Source organism: Python bivittatus, unplaced genomic scaffold (assembly GCF_059951505.1).
Source record: "Python bivittatus isolate LINGU-HERP-01145 unplaced genomic scaffold, Pbiv_v1 ctg000080_np1212, whole genome shotgun sequence".
NCBI lineage: Eukaryota > Metazoa > Chordata > Lepidosauria > Squamata > Pythonidae > Python > Python bivittatus.
The window spans coordinates 46,614,544-46,631,140 of NW_028277035.1; the positions used below are offsets into that span (position 1 = coordinate 46,614,544).

The following is a 16,597-nucleotide window of genomic DNA, read 5'->3' on the forward strand; positions in this document are numbered from 1 at the left end:
GACACAGAGTTCAATAAACTGGTTTGTACAACTGAATGTATAAAAATAATATGCTATGCCCTAAACATTTAGGAAGACAGTTCTGCTGCCCTTTGGAACCAGGTTTATACTCTGACAGAAGTACTTGTATGTTTGCAGGTAGGTATATGTGTGCATGCTTGTATATATATTTTTCCTGTCAAAAGTTAAAACAGTCATCACAGCAGCATATGTTGTTCTGAGCATCAGGCATGCTCAGGGAGAAATAGTGCATGCAAAGTGAATGAATGACCCAAGCAACAGAAGAAACTAAACTTTCAAGTCTGAAACCAGGACTTAATACAAACCAGGACTTACTACCACTCCAGAGATTAGATCAGAAAATTCAGTACCCCTATAAAATATTTCTACTCAGCTAAATTAGATCAAGAACTTTAAAAAACAAAGATGTGTGAATCAATATATATGAAAGGATGTCAAATAAAATGTTCTAAAGTTCTGTTTAGCTGAGAAATAGCTAAACAGCATTCTACTTTCAAACATGACAATCCTACCTCACCATCTTTAAAAGGCCATTCTAAAGAGAGAAGCTCAGCTTTAGAAAACACAATCTTAAGGTTTAGATATTATTACATTAATCTAGCTTGCACAAAAACTCTTTGTAGCTTTCAACAACCTCGAACATAAAAGTTATAAGCCACAAGTTACACATGAAGCAACCTGCTCGATATGAGAGCTCCAATCTGTTATCTATTGAGCTAAGCATTATTTATCTCTTACTTTCCGTTATGCTTTGGTGACATTTCGATGAATCAACAACTTCGAAAGCCAAGGGTAATATAAGACAACTCTTCCATGAGTTCTTTGTTCCAGACAGTTAGACAGCCCTGATCAGGTGATCCATTCTGATGTACAATTTAATATGTGAGCTACAAGCAGCCCTTCCCTCTCCAAAAGATTTCAGTGAACAGTTGGTCTCCATGGGTGATTTGCAGTGAGGATCCTTTGCATACACAAAAAGATATCCAAGTAAGCAGATGTCTATCAGGAGCGAATAAGGCTAAATTGTAAGGTTTCACTCAGAGATGTTCCCATTACCTCATATCAGAAATGAGGACAGCTGCTTTTCCCCAAAAGGACAACAGGAAAGAAAGGGTTCAAAACAGGAATCTAAGATTTGGACAATCCTTGTTCAATATGAAGGAGGGCAAGTTCAGAATTCCAGTGTATTAATTTAAAGTCATGAGGAAAAAGGGATATTTTGAACTTGATAAACTGAAAGCAATTATATTTGACAGCTTAATGTTAAATGCCACTCCTTAGATAAAATTCTCTGCAGACTCAAAAGAAGGGTCAATGTCTCCTAAGAATTCTTGTAAGGCTTCAAAAATGTATTTTCACAAGAATGGTTGCTGAATTCATTAATAAATGAATCATTTGACTTCGGTTAATAACCAATATACTAAGCACATATTGTGGTTAACAATACCTTGGACCTTACACATGGTAAGCCAAAACTCAAATAAACCACAGTAGGATTTAGCGAAATATATGAAGTCAAACATAGAGTCTTTTAATATGGAGTCAATGGCCGCTTTAATATTTTTAATTCACAGAGAATTTTAAAGCCAGTAGGGTTGGAACACTCATAAATGTTACAACTGAGCAATGATTTTTAAAACTCAATAAACATAAAGTGATTCCATACAAGAGAAGGGGGTTTTTTTGTTTTGTTTTTTAAGATCAAGTGCTAGGTTTTCAAACCATCAAAAAAATACCATTAGATTTTGTACCCTAGAGACCATTATGCTTAGGTTTTTGCTTGGCATTTTCTGAAAGGTAAACATGTTCCTGTTACAGAGTGGTTCGTAAGTGACAACTCACAGAAATCAGCATACTTGACATTTACATATTAGTTAAATACTATGCTAATCCCCATTTTAATAATTCCTAGTCCAGATTATGTAGTAAAATAGTTGCACAAAAATGTCCATGATAATAACTACAGCAAATCTCACATACAAGTGAAAAAGGTTTTCTTTGAATTACTTCCTGTTGCACTTCCTGGGAGGGGATGCTATTCAACATCATCTTCAAAAACACTTGTACAAAATGGATGCAATTGAATCATTAATAGGAAAAGTGAGGAACTTGTCCCATCATGTTGACCTTTGTGGGGGAAAAAAGCCTTTCTAGGATTTAAAAAACAAAGGAATATTTTAAAAGCTCAGTAATATGAATAGGAGCATTCAGATATTTTTCTCCCTGATTCTATTGTTTCACATCCAAGTGTCTAATTAGGAACATTTTTATTTAATTTTTAACTTGCATTATACATTTAAAAAAACCTTTGAGCCAACTTAGGTTTGACATGCAATATATGGACTGAGCATATTTTAAATAACAACAAATCAAATGGACTGTTATGTTCCCAGATATTAGATTTCAGTAAACAACATCACAGTTCTATTCTACCATTTATTTAATGTCTTGGAATAAAATAGAATTTTTTATTCAAAATTTCTCCTTTACTTTGCATATTGGCTTCAAAAGAGGCTTTCTGTGTATTACATATATTTGGAACTTCAAGACTATGCCAAACAAGTTAAACCTTTTCACTGTAGACTATAGTGCCATACATGTTAAATCTTTTCAAACAACATAGCAAAAACTGTGGATAAACCATTAAGCCAATTCATAATATAGTCTGCTTAATTTTTACAGCATGATGTGTAAACCAACCATCCTTGTTGAAAAACTGAAAGTGGGTTGTATGCAGCTCCCAGCACATTATTTACAGACACCAAAGCTGCAAGAGTTCACTGCCAAACTTCCACAATAAAATACCTGATTTTCAGTAAATCAGGGGAGTCAGTCAATCAGGGGTGTTAAGACTAAGAATGAAATCCATTTCTTTTCTTTTTCCAATACTGTATTTCTTGTTTCTCCTGGGATATCAGCATGGAAAAGCTTTATGATGCAGTTGCTGCTGAGAAGTTGAAGAGATTATTTAAATTCAAGTAACAAGAGTCTTGAAATGCTTTTTTGTTTTTAACTTCTCCACTTTTTAGTGGAGAATAGGCTGATTTGAGTCTGGTGTTTGTGTGTGTGTGTGTGTGTGTGTGTGTGTGTAGGGGGGATAACTTATTTTTTAGTTTTGTCATTATACATTTTTGGTCTTTAACTGGCTTTTTTCTTATTTTTTATTTTATTTTATTTTGTTATTCTTAGTAGGGTTTTTTTTTCAAAGTTTATGTCACCCATTTTCTTTCTTTCTCTTCCTTCCTTGATCTAAGAAAATATTGGCATCAGTATGTGAATGTGTACACACATACACTTGTTTTAGTCCAATGTGACACCCCTGTTAGTTTTGTGGAATATAAAACTCTTCAGATATCCTTCCAACAGGAGGCAGATGCTAACCAATGATGCAATTTAAACCCAAAGTCACAAGAAAGGCACATTCTTCCACAAGAAAAAAGTGTTTTATCTAAGAGATCGTCAGTTAAGTTGTTAAGTATACATTAGTGGAAATTCAAAATCTGTTGGAACTGTATAATTTTGATTAATAAATGCTCAAAATTTGTAGTGGAACAAGAAATAAGTGATTCAGAAAGCTATTTAAAACATAGTGCATGTATTAATTATTATGGTTTTCTAAAGCTATTTACTTTGGCTATGAATCAGATAACTGTGATACAATTTACTTTGCATATTGATTAGATAATTATGGGTGAATATCTTAAGCAAGTTTTAGTAGGGAAAAAAAGTTAAAAGAACATTTGAGTACATATATAAGGCAACTTACACCATAACCCTCTGGGGAGATGGGCGGCATATAAATTTGATAGATAGATAGATAGATAGATAGATAGATAGATAGATAGATAGATAGATAGATAGATAGATAGATAGACAGACAGACAGACAGACAGACAGACAGACAGATAGATTTCACGAGTACTAAATAGGAACTTAACTCTATTTACTTACATAGGAAAACATTGGGAATGAGTTGAAAGACCTGGTAAATTAATAGCCTCTTAGCTGTAATGGCTGCAATATAACACTATCTCTACTATTATGGGCACCCAGAGTAAAGGATATAACGGTTATGTCTAAATAAATCAACAATCTTTGTAATTTCATTCTCAATTGCATAACTCTGGGTCAAATGTAATTGAGGAAGAAATAAACCAATTTTTATATCATTTAGCTCTTTCTAAGATTACACATGGTCAAGCTTCCTTTTCAGGTGCATCCTTAACTCATCAAGAAATAATAAATCTATGGAAACACGTAAATCTCCCTGCCTGGACAGTTACTGTATACCATTAGGTGATATAAGAGTACACTGAGTCCTTTGTCCCAATATTACTGGAGGTCTATAATTATGCCTTTTTAAATATTTTTTTCCAACCTCCTTCAGAGAAGTTTGCACGACTGCGATTTGATCCTGCTGACTTTGTAAGCTATCGTTCGATTTCCATATTAAATGCTGATGCAAAAAATACTGACAATGACCTTGGCCCAGAGATAACAGATGATATTCCCTTTGAGTATTCATCCTGCAAAGTCTGGTTTTATAAAATGTCACCAAGCATATTAATTGACTGACACTGTGCATGTATATATATAAAAAAATGAAATCAGCAGTGGTGGTCTCACAATGCAAGAAAGATCTTTGATATGGTGTACTCAAAATTTGGGGAACAATTCTCACTTTTTTTTAATCAACTGGATCAATGTGTGGTACTTTATTGCTAACAGAATTATCTCTTCATCTATCCAGATGTTTCAGAGAATTCAGCAAACATGTCCATCTCCTCTTATTTGTAATTTGATACTGGAACCACTGGACTGTTATTAGATAAAGGAGGTATTCTGAGTATCACAGTGGTTGGAGTGGAATTATATGCTGATGATATCTCATTGATAATTATATATTTTTATAACATTTGCTGATATTGTACAACAATTTGGTAATTTATCAAGTTAACAAGTCTTATACTTATTGGTTCTAATGCCTCTATGACCATTTGTAAATAACAGGTGTTTCAGTAATTATTTGAATTCTTTAAATAACTGGGAATAATTATTCTAAGGAAGCTTTCTTCATCTGTGGATGTAAATAAATCAAACTTCTTATATCAGATTTTAAAAAGTGACATAGATTATTAAAAATCCCACTGAGTTCATGGGGAAAGGTGTTCGTGTCTGTGTGTATGTGTGAATATTAGTTCAAGAACTAAGTCACTATACAAAAGAATAATTTCAGTTATTCTAAACAGATTGGTAAAATATCAATTTTTTAGGGGAAGCACAAACCCCTAGATTTTTTAAATCTAAAAAGTCTTTCAGCTTTACCCTTGCACATATATTTTGACTTCAATTTTTCTAGGGAACAGAAGCAACAAACAAGCAAAAAACCCACAACCATATATGCATTGTTAGAAAGTTATTATGTGACCCCACTGATACATCATGGCAGGGCTTTGATCTATTCTTAGCACTAACTCTTAATGCTATTGTATTTCCTGCATTAAGGTCTTCAAGTCACATTTGAAAGATGTTAGGACAGAAGTATAATTTCAGCCCTTGTTTATGTAACACACACACACTGGTCAGTCCCAGGTTGAAAACTGCAGGTAAGTCCATTTTTATTTTTGGAACCCATTGCCAAACAGAACAATTAATACTTTAGACTAGCTTAAAGCCAGTCAATGTTTTAAATATGTGTTACTATAAGAGGAATTGAGATTGTCAAAAAGTGTGAAAGGGCAGGATATTCAATTAAAACATCTCTTTATTTTACAACTCAGTACAGATACATTAATAGCATCTAAAACTTCCAAAGTATTGTCAGAATTAGAATGTGTTTTGAATTATTCTAAGACTACAGTATTTTTATAAACAATTAAAGAGTATCATTAAGGTGAATAATAGTTATTGGCAAGAACTCTGGAATGTTTGGAATAATATTAAACATGTTTCTTATCTTAAGATGAAACTAATTCAATATTTCCTTTCTTTGAAGTGTTTTATTAAACATCCCAAAAAATGTTTTAAAAGGATTGGCTGTCAACCTAGGTACACTGAAAGTGTACAATAGGTATATGCTTGGTTTAATATCCATAAGTTGTAATATGGTGTTACAAAGATCAATGCAATTTAAAGATATGTTTATATATCCAACATTTATAATGTTATTACCATATGAAGAATTATGAATTTATCAAAGAAAGAACTAAAAAAGACTACTTTTCAATGTTGGAAAGGTATATGGTCCCAGATTTATAATCTTGGATCACTGATGTACGTCTGCTTTCTACAGAAACTATTATTTATTTTATTTGTATTTATTTATATTTCAAATTTGGTCACCACCCATCTCACGAGGAAGTGATTTAGTCATATAGGTGGGACTTATATTATATGGATCCAATAGAAAGACTGTTCAATATTATTCTACACGGTCAAGGTTTAGTTTTGCTTTTATTTTCTCTATATCTGTTTTGTTCTTTCCTTTTTTCCATTTTGTTTTGCTTTTGAATACTAAGCAAAACAAAACAAAACAATTGATGGGAATGGGAATCCAAATCACTCTTTTCCCCACCATTAAAATCAACCAAGATTAAATGAAAAATTGGCTGAAAGGTTTCAACCTGCTCTTTCCAGTATGTCAACATGTCATTATAATTTTTTTTGTAGTCCACTAGAGGTTAGAAGGCTAAATTGCAGCCTCTCTCCCAGAAGCTGCCCACTTGTACTGTAAACCACTATTTATAATATCACATGTTGTGTGAACTTAACCAGCTGTGGCCAAGGCAATTACTATGAATGTGGATATGAATACACCTTATCTCAAGAAGGAAAAGATGGACCCATATCTGAATGCAGACTGATAGAATGCAACTAAGAAAGAGAAGATGATTCCATGTTTGGTAAAAAAAAAAGAAAAAAAAAAGAAAGACAATACTGAACCCTCAATCTCAAAAGGAAGAGTAAACAGAAAAACATACATCTGCTTGTTACTTTTTCACTCTGAATGTATGATGGCATTCCCATTTCAATTAACTATAATATCCTACATATGTCAATTGCAAAAAGCTACCTGAAAAACAAAATGGGAGGTCCAACTACAGCCTTTTTTAATTAAGTGAAACAGAAAATGGCACCAATTAAAATACAAGAAATAAGCAGAAATGCCTTAGAATTTTTCTTTCAATCTCTTTCTTATTCAGTAAGGTTCAGAACTTGAAAAAAAAAATTTTTTTATACTAGAAGCTGATTTTTTTATTCTTTCCTTTTTTACATTTTGTTTTGATTTTTTCTCCCTGAAGGCAGGTTAGAAAAGCAAAAGACACAGTTGTCAATTGAAACTAATTAGGTGCTTATTTCCAACTAATCTGTACTTTTGCTGGATATGTTAATTTTTAAAAAATATCATTTGAAGATAAATTTGCTTTGGTGATTTGAACACTATTTACATAAACCAACTTTTTCTAAATATTCTTCGGCTCACAGTTGGCTCAAGTACAATTTTAGATCCTTAAGATAATGCCAATAAAATAACAGTCTCATCTTACAGAAAGGAAATTTCCAATTGAATGTTTGGAAAAGCTTCCTAATATAAGAAAAGTTCTACACTGAGCCAGATGTAACAAGCTCCCATTCATCTGATGGCTTAAACAGAGCATGGACACATCTGTCTGGGATACTTTGATTTAGATCCCTGTACTGAGCAGGGAATTGGACTTGACAGCCTAAAGGCCCTTCAAATACTATGATCCCAAGAAACAGAAGAAAGTAGTAGTATTAATGGTTACTTCACTTAGGTCAAATCATGCCTGAACTACAGATAAGTCTACGTCAGGATATATCAGTGCTTACTAATGTTCTATTTTAGAGATACCTATGAATGAAGTATTTTTTTGGAAATCAATAAAACAGAACTCTTTATTTCATTAATCTTTGCAAAGCTAGTGGCAAAGTACTTACACTGAAAGTTAAGTCTTAGTAGATGAAATATATATCTTTTACTCAATTCAATTTGTGTAACAGAAAAAAATGTTTCCAAGAGAAAGCATTTTTTAGTTTTAAATCATGCACTATGAACTATATTTTGCAGCAGAGAAAAATGTATCACCTGCACTTTTTATAATATTTAATAGTAGTGTCTTTTAGTTGACTTAAATGTTTGAATAGATTACTTCAGTGCTAAGGCCCTAGTATTTCTATAGAAACCAGAGGAATCATCCATTCAGAAGAGAAATATATTTCACCAGGCTCTCCTGGTATTAAACAATTACTGGTTTCAAATAGCTACATTTGCACATGATAAACCATGGTTTAATTTTATAAGAACAATCCAGTCTTAAGCCTTTCTGTTCCCACCATCAGCAACACTCAAGATGAAAATTTGGAAGCATTTTACTTTCTCTTTTGCATTAATCTCAACTTCTTGTGACATTTCAAAACCAGATCAACTCTAGTCTCAACTATTGCTAGGCAAACAAGCTAATTTCGAAGTATTGTTTGCAAAGCTGACTGGCTTCAACAAACCACAAATAAAATTAATTAGAGGTAAGTGAAGATGTTAAGGCTGAGATGCAGTTAATCAAAAACAGCAGCAGAATCATCTCATTTCATCTCATGCCATGTTAAAAAAAGAGAGGCAAAGTAAAGTACAGAAGCCCAAGGCATACTGCAATTTTTCCTTTGAAAACAATGTACTTATGTTACATGCAAGTGCAACATGTAAGAAACAGAATGTGTGTATTTATATATGTTTAGTTTTACCTATAATAACTAGTTTTCTTAACTATTTACATTGTTAAAGCCCACTTGAATAATATTTACATTTTTTGAGAAAATACACCAGGAAATAACATTATCAACACAGTTAGATGGAGAGCTACTTATTTTGCATTGCAAGCAAGCCCATGCATTTCAGAAGTTCTTGAATCTCTGATAGCATTTCAATTCCGCAATTAAACTGTTTTAATATTTAAAATTCCTAAATAATATTATGTGTATTTTATAAGATATCATTTTAATGTTTTATGATTTAAAATTGTACTTTTAATTGGATTTCTGATCAGATGCTCCAAGGAGTGGACAGCATATTAAATACTCTAAAATAAACAAATTATATTTTGCAATACTCTACCCTTTTCACTGTCTGAGAAAAGTCCATGAATGACTTACGGTTTTGGGGGACTTCAATCTGCCTTCTCTAGGAATGGGTCTGAGGTGGCTTGGGAGTTCATGGCCACCATGATGGCCATGAGCCTATCCCAGATCATCCAGAGCCTGACACGGGACAGTGGCCACACACCTGATCTGGTGTTCCTGTCGGAGCAGTGGCTATGTGATCTGAAATTGGGGAAGCTTTTGCTGGCTCCTTTCTCATGGTCCAATCACACCCTGATTACCATGGGATTCTCTAGCACCACTATCCACCGCAAGGAGGCTGGACCCATCAGATTGGTCTATACCTGGTGACTAATGCACCCAGACGGGTTCCAGAGGGAGCTGGGGGCTGTTCCTGCTGGTCCGCTGCATGGTCCATCTGAAGCCCTGGTCACCACTTGGAATAAGGGGGCAGCTGAGGCTTTAGATCAGATCACACCCATGTGACCTCTCCCCTTTTGGGTGTCCTGGCACTCCCCATGGTTTACGAAGGAGCTGAGGGAATTGAAGCGAGAGATGTCTAGAATATTACTGGTGCTCAACAAGGGACAAGCTCGACTGAACACAGGTTGGAGCACTATTAAGGCCTACCTAGTGGTGGTAAGGGCAGCGAAGCGTCATTACTTCTCTGCTCTTATTCTGTCTGCAGACAGCCATCCTGTGGCACTGTTTCGGGTAACACGAGCCATCCTGGGTAAGTGGGGCTCAGAGAACCTTCTGCAGGGGTGTACGGAGGAATTTGCTCAACATCTGTTGAACAAAAAATTGCTTGGATTCATTCACAGTTGGACGCTGGCTTTGTTGCAGGTCCAGTGAAGATGCATAGGGCAGAGTCTTGCCCCGTTATATGGGAACAGTTTGAACCTGCTGGACCTGAGGAAGTAGACAGGATCCTTAGGGCTGTGAGTTCAGCCACCTGCTCTTTAGATCCATGCCCCTCCTGGCTGGTTAAAGAGGTCTGGGAGGTGTTGTGTGAGTGGGTTCTAGTGATGGTTAATGCTTCTTTGAGTGAAGGGGTTGTTCCTTTGTCTCTTAAGGAGGATTTGGTTTGCCCCCTCCTCAAGAAGCCATCACTGGACCCCACTATGCGGGACAATTTTCATCCAGTATCCAACCTCCCCTTTTTGGGGAAGGTGATTGAGAAGGTAGTTGTGCAGCAGCTTTGGAGGGTCTTGAATCTGAATCCTTTTCAGACTGGATTCAGGCCTGGGTATGGGAATGAAACAGCATTGGTCATACTTTTGGATGATTTCTGGCAAGGACAGAATGGGGGTTGTGCATCCATCCTTGCCCTACCTGACCCTTCCATGGCTTTCAATACCACTGACTGTGATATCCTTCTGGATTGGCTCAGAGGACTGGGGGTGGGTGGCATAGTGTTGTGCTGGTTCACCTCTTTTCTCCAGAGCCAATTCCTGTTGATGGTAGTTGGAGGAGATCTCACCCGCAGCCCCTACTATGTGGGGTGCTGCAGGGTTCAGTACTCTCCTTTTTCCTATTTAACATCTACATGAGACTGCTGGGTGAGCTCATCCATCGCCACGGGATGAGATATCTTCAGCACGCTGGTATCTAATTATGTATCTCTGCCCCTGGAAAATTAAGCATTGCTATGAATGTCTTATCCCGGTGCCTGGAGGCTGTGAGTGAGGGTCTAGATGGGGAACAACAGGCTTCAGCTGAACCCTGGAAAGACTGAGTGGCTTTGGGTTTTGGGGCCCTCTGATACTAGGACTATCCCATCTTTGGTGCTGGAGGGGGTGGCACTGCCCCAGACAGACTGCTATACAATCTGGGGATCCTCCTAGACTCATGACTCCTGCTCAAAGAGTAAGTGGCAGTCGTGGCTAGGAGGGCCTTTGCAGAGTTTCAGGTTATGCACCGGTTGTACCCGTTCTTGGATCAGGGGGCTCTGCTTCCTGTCACTCATGCTCTGGTCAACTCTCATTTGGACTTCTGTAATGGGCTCTACATGGGGCTGCCCTTGAACAGTATCCAGAAGCTTCAGCTGATGCAAAATGCAGCAGTGCAGGCAATTATGTGCGCCTCTAGAAGGGTACACGTTACCCGTGCTCCATGAGCTGCACTGGTTGCCAGTTTGCTTTTGGGTCCAATTCAAGGTCCTGGTTCTGACCTTTAAAGCCCTTCATGGCATGGGGCCAGGTTATTTGAGGGATCACCTCTCCCTGATTACATCTGCCCATATCAGGCCTGGCAGAGAAGGCATGCTGTGGGTCCCATCTGTCAGGGAATTACATCTGGCAGTCCCAGGAGGTGGGCTTTCTCTGCCGTGGCACCTATCTTGTGGACTCTTTTCGCCCAGGAAATGAGGTTAGCCTCATCCCTCTTAACATTCCGCAAGTCCTTCAAGACTTGGCTATGCAATCAGGCCTGGGGGTCCCAGGGACCGGGGATATTTTGTGGTGGCTCCTTTACTGTGGTTAGCACCATCCTCTCTTGTTCCATTTTTTAATAGTTTTTATAGTTGTAATAATGACTGTTCTATATGTATTTATTGGCTTTCTTTTTAACTGAGTGTTGTATAGAGTAACTTTTTTGTGAGATTGGCAGCTACACAAATATGACTGATTAACTGATAGATAGATAGAATGATGATAGATGAATAATATGGAAAGCAAACTCAAGTCAAAATGGATATTCAAAACATTTCCTTTTTATACTGCATCTCAGCAGTTTTGTTATTTAAGTTGAGGCTGCTAAGTGGAATTCATCATTCCCATTTCAATGACAGAAGCATCCGTGTACATCAAAAATTGCTAAACCAATTATTTAAAAAGCTGTTAACTCATTCCCAAAGGACACTTTAAATTAAAAGAACTCAGACATAAAAGCAACAGCCCCAGGGGAAAGACTACAGGTTTAAGGTCAGAGATTTTTGACAAACTCAAAATTCTACTAAAATGTTAACAAAAACCTTTCTGCATGTGTAATACAGTAGACAATTTCTACAGAAACACACATAGATCTATCTCTGTGTGCGTTAGGCACAGAGAAGGAAAGGAATTTCTAGTGTGGTTAAAAAAGGTCAAAATTCTCATTAAACGTTTTGGTAACTCTCAAATATATGGTTTAACACTGACACATTTCTATTTTCTTTAGGCTATCATAACAGAAGTGGAAAGTTTCACATTACTGCACCATTTTTTTAAAACGGCCAAATCTTACACTGTACAATATCTGATTTTTTAATTTATGAGCTTTTTCAATAACCTTCAGGTGGTTGTTGAGTGCAGATGGCCCCTGGGCAGCCATCTGCCCAGAATGGTCTGAGGATTCCTGCACTGGGCAGGGGACTGGACTAGAAGACCTCCAAGATCCCTTCCAACCCTATGATTCTATGCAATGAATTATGCTCAAATAACATCATTAAAGTTTGAGGATGTTAATACACAGTACTGCTGAAGTTACAGTTGTGTGAAAAAGAAAGTACAACACATGACATATTACATATTGTTCATCTGAGGTTGTATTTACTTACTTTTGAGAACTGCTAAGGACCAGATGATTTTTATTATGTCCTGATACGTAAAACCATAGAACTCAAAGATGGCGTACTTTCTTTTTCACACAACTGTAACTACTGTAATTCATGTTTAATTTTAATTTTGTATCTGTTTAATAATAAAAATGGAGCTCATAACTTAACCAAACTCAGCATTAAATGTTTCTTTTTCACAGTTTTATACCAAATCAGCAAAAATTGGCTTGAAATTGCAACTCAATATAGTTACACATAACTGATTATTTATCTGCATGAGAGTCTTGCCATGTCTAACTAAAGAAAGCAAAATCTAAAGATAGGATTTAAAAATAAAAATATGCACCAGTTTAAGGTGCATCAGAGGCAGAATCCGGTAAGACTTGTAATTTAAGAGGGTATGTTAAGATCATCTCTGCAAATGTACATACCACATAACTATGATTTTAGCAATACTATTAATATTACATATTAAATTTATTAATGAAAGTTCTACACCTAATGATAAAGCACTGAACCTTATTAATTACCAAAATATCTTAATGATGCAGTTACTTCCTAAAGCAAAAAGTACATAGTTGAAATTTGCATGCTTTATTACATTTTTTCAGCCAGACATCAAATGTTTGACATAAAGCAGTAAAATTGTTTTAAAGCTCATCTGTCCAAAGTTTTTCATGTTGAAAAAGTCACACATAATATTGATTGTTAAATTCATCTCTGATTTTATAACTGTACTATCACTGGAGTACAGGCTGCCATCATTTCAACATTTATTGTTATTGTGGAGCTTACTTCTTGGGTTTTGCTACAGACATGTTACTCAAAGTCAGTCTTTTTGTTATATTATTTAGCTTTTTATAGTATCTATTGCTAATTTTATTGTATTCCATGATGTTTGCAAGCTGAGCATTCTGACCACATTTTTAAAATAAACAGAGAATTAGACTAACAGAATTAGAATTAGACTAATTTTCTGATTAATCCACTAACAGAAGGTTATTGCACTTACTACTTAGGTTCAATAATTTCACTTCAAAACAAACTTTTTAAAATGCATTTGCCATCAACAAGTCTCTAACGAGATACAGTATTCATGCTTGTTATGACATTATTTTTTATTTCAGTCTGACTGTGTAGAAGCAAGGGAGCAAAGAAATGCCTTTGAGAAGACAACCAGCAGAGTGTGAGCACAAAAATACCTTCCTCTCCAACAGCTGGCATTAAAAGGCATCCTGCTTTGGATAGCTGGGGGTAATACATATCTGCCATGACTAGCAACCCTCAACAGTCATATATATTTGTCTAATTTAGTCCCTCTGAAAGCTGGGGATCACCACTACATCTTGTAGCTTAATTATTAACAATGTGAATTCCTCTTGATAAAACATATAGCTTGATAAATGCAAAGTTGTTAATTATAAACAAAAGATCTGTCATCATGTATGTCAACTCCACATAGTTTCTGATGAGCCAATCATGCCTTCCTACTCAAGAAACAGCTGGGTCTTTCTTTTATAAGTTTCCTTGTTATCATAACAGAAAAAAAAATACTCGTCTCACATGCTAAATCAATCCACTCATTCATCTCTCTCCTTTTCCAGAATTCCTGTCTCTAACCTACATACTCCTGTTCAATGACAGCTATTTTCATGCTTGGAAATGAAGTTCCCACAACTATTCAAATGAAGAACTATTCAAAAGTACAAAGAAAGTACAGATGTTTGGCTATACTTCCTTTCGCTTGTGCAATGAGTTTTCAGAGAAAAAAAAAGGAAGGAAATGTAAAACAGCAAACTTATATAAAAGCGACAGCACCAAACCCTATTGAGAGCTAAAATACAGAAAAGTTTAAATTATCTTAACAACTAAACACAGAACATGTTTGAAGTTGGGTACAGGGAGGTAAAATCACAAGAAAGAATCGCCAGTTACAAAAGATTTCAGAAAGAAATGTCCCTTAATATAGTATACTGAGGGAAGTAGAAAAGTGATTCTTAACATTACTGACGGCAACCTGGTGCCATCCATGTATATACATATATACACACATACAATACTGCTGTATCCATTAGCCCCAGCTAATTCTTGTGCCAAGCACAGGAATGTGTGGGAGCCATTGACCAAAACATTCAGAGGGCACCAGGTTATTTATCTTTGCTCATTTCCTTTCTGCCATCCTCTAGCTGTGCTTGGACTACAACTCCCATCCTCTGCAGAGGGACACAGGGTGAAAGTGGTAGCTGGGAATGATACAGCAGCAATCCAATATATTTGGAGACCAGAAGGGTTTGCTTCAGAACAACTGTGGCTTACTTGCAGTTGAAATTATTCTTCCCCAAGACTACCACAGGTGGCAGAGAGTAGCAAATGCAGAGCCACCATCAACGGTTATCCACTGATAACGGAAACAAAAACTGTGAGGCCTGTGGGAGGAATGAAAAACATACGGGGCGGGGGAGGGGTTCAGGCATATTTTAGCTTGTGGCCTCGGTAAGTTTTCAGAAGGATCACCCACTATAAAGAAAAAGCAGCTGAGGACTGGACGTGCCAAGCCAAATTTAGAAACCGAGTAGGCTAAACAGGAAAAAAAACGGTCTCAGCGGGGATGTATTTTGCAGGCTGATTTGGGAGCATGGCCATGTCAGCTCTCTTGAGAAGCGAAAGAGCTCGCGATGGAGGGGAAAACCAAACTGTGGCTCATGAGGAACGGAGCTGTTTAGCCGAGAAAAAAAATGGGATGCTCGGACCGGGCGGGTTGCCCCCCTGGGCTTCTAACTCCCTTTTGACGCCGCATAAAACCAAAGAGCCCTAGCGGCTTGCTTCAGGAGCGGGGGGGGGGAGCGGCGCGGGGATCCTCTTTCCGCTGCGCCGGAGGCCGGGGCAGGGATATGGCGGCCGCCGAACAGCCAAAGGCAACGACTCAGCGGCACGAGCGGGCCCGGGCGATCGGGGAAGCGCCAGAACCCCGGAAAGTCCCTCAAGTGCGGAGGGAGGCAGGGGGCGCAGGCGGAGAGGTGGCGGAGAGCGGACGTCGAGCACGGAAACGAGGCGGCCAGGGCGTGGGCGCGCTGTCCTCCCTGGTCCGTTTGCTGGGCACCAAGCCCGGCTGCGCCCTGCCTTTCCTCCCAAGGAAGCGAGCGGACGCAAGCCCCGCGGACCAGGCGCCATGGGGAAGGGCGCCTTCGGGGCGGGGGACCTCACCGAGAAGCAGCAGCTTCACCTCCCGCGCCGCCTTCTCGCCGTCCTCCCGGAGGTTCTTATCGATCATCTTGGAACGCTCGGCGGCCGCTTTGTCTTCGGCGCTCACCGTGCAGCCCATGGCGCCGTTTGGCTCCTGCCGGCCGGGCGAAACCGAGGGCGAGCAAAGGGGCGCGAGCCCGGGCTGCCTCGGCACCACGCTGAGCGGAGCGGACAGCGGGGTGGGGCGGGTCGTCGCTGCCCCACACGGGCTCCTGGGCTGCTTCCCTCGTCCCCTTCGGGTGCCGGCGCGGCTGGTCTGAGCGGCCGCTGGCTCGGATGGGAGAAGGGCGGGGACCCGGAGGCGGGACCGTTCCGCTCAGCCCCAGCTCGGCTCCTCTCTCTGAGGAAGGGAAGAGAGAGGGAGGGGGAGGAAGACGGAGGGCAGTTTGGGCGGGCTTGTCGTCACCAAGTGGAGAAAGAAGAGGCGGCCCCAAATACGCAGCGGGGGGGAGGGGGGCGAGGCGAGGAGAGAGAGGCGAAGGAAGAGGGACGCCCTGCAAGAATCAGCGACGTGGAGGGAGAGCGGGGAGGCTGAGGGGTGGGGGCGGGCCCGGCGCCTGGCGCTAAGCGAAGCAGAGCGGCCGCGTTCGGAGGACTGGCTGAAACCGTCTCGGACGGGGCGAACGAGCGCGTAAGATTCTCCGTCAACGCCCCAGCGGGGGGACCTCAGCAGCTACGGTT

At 38.7% G+C, this 16,597-nt stretch overlaps 1 protein-coding gene across 1 annotated transcript in view; it reads right to left on the reverse strand.

Annotated features, from left to right (window-relative positions):
- GNAI2 (G protein subunit alpha i2) overlaps positions 1 to 16,258 on the reverse strand; it is a 121,095-nt gene extending 104,837 nt beyond the window's left edge. The window contains exon 1 of the mRNA XM_088133999.1: positions 15,878 to 16,258. Coding sequence (XP_087990125.1) covers positions 15,878 to 15,995 — 118 coding nt within the window. The 5' untranslated portion in view covers positions 15,996 to 16,258. The remainder of the gene's footprint in view (positions 1 to 15,877) is intronic.
- Between the last annotated feature and the right edge of the window lie 339 nt (positions 16,259 to 16,597).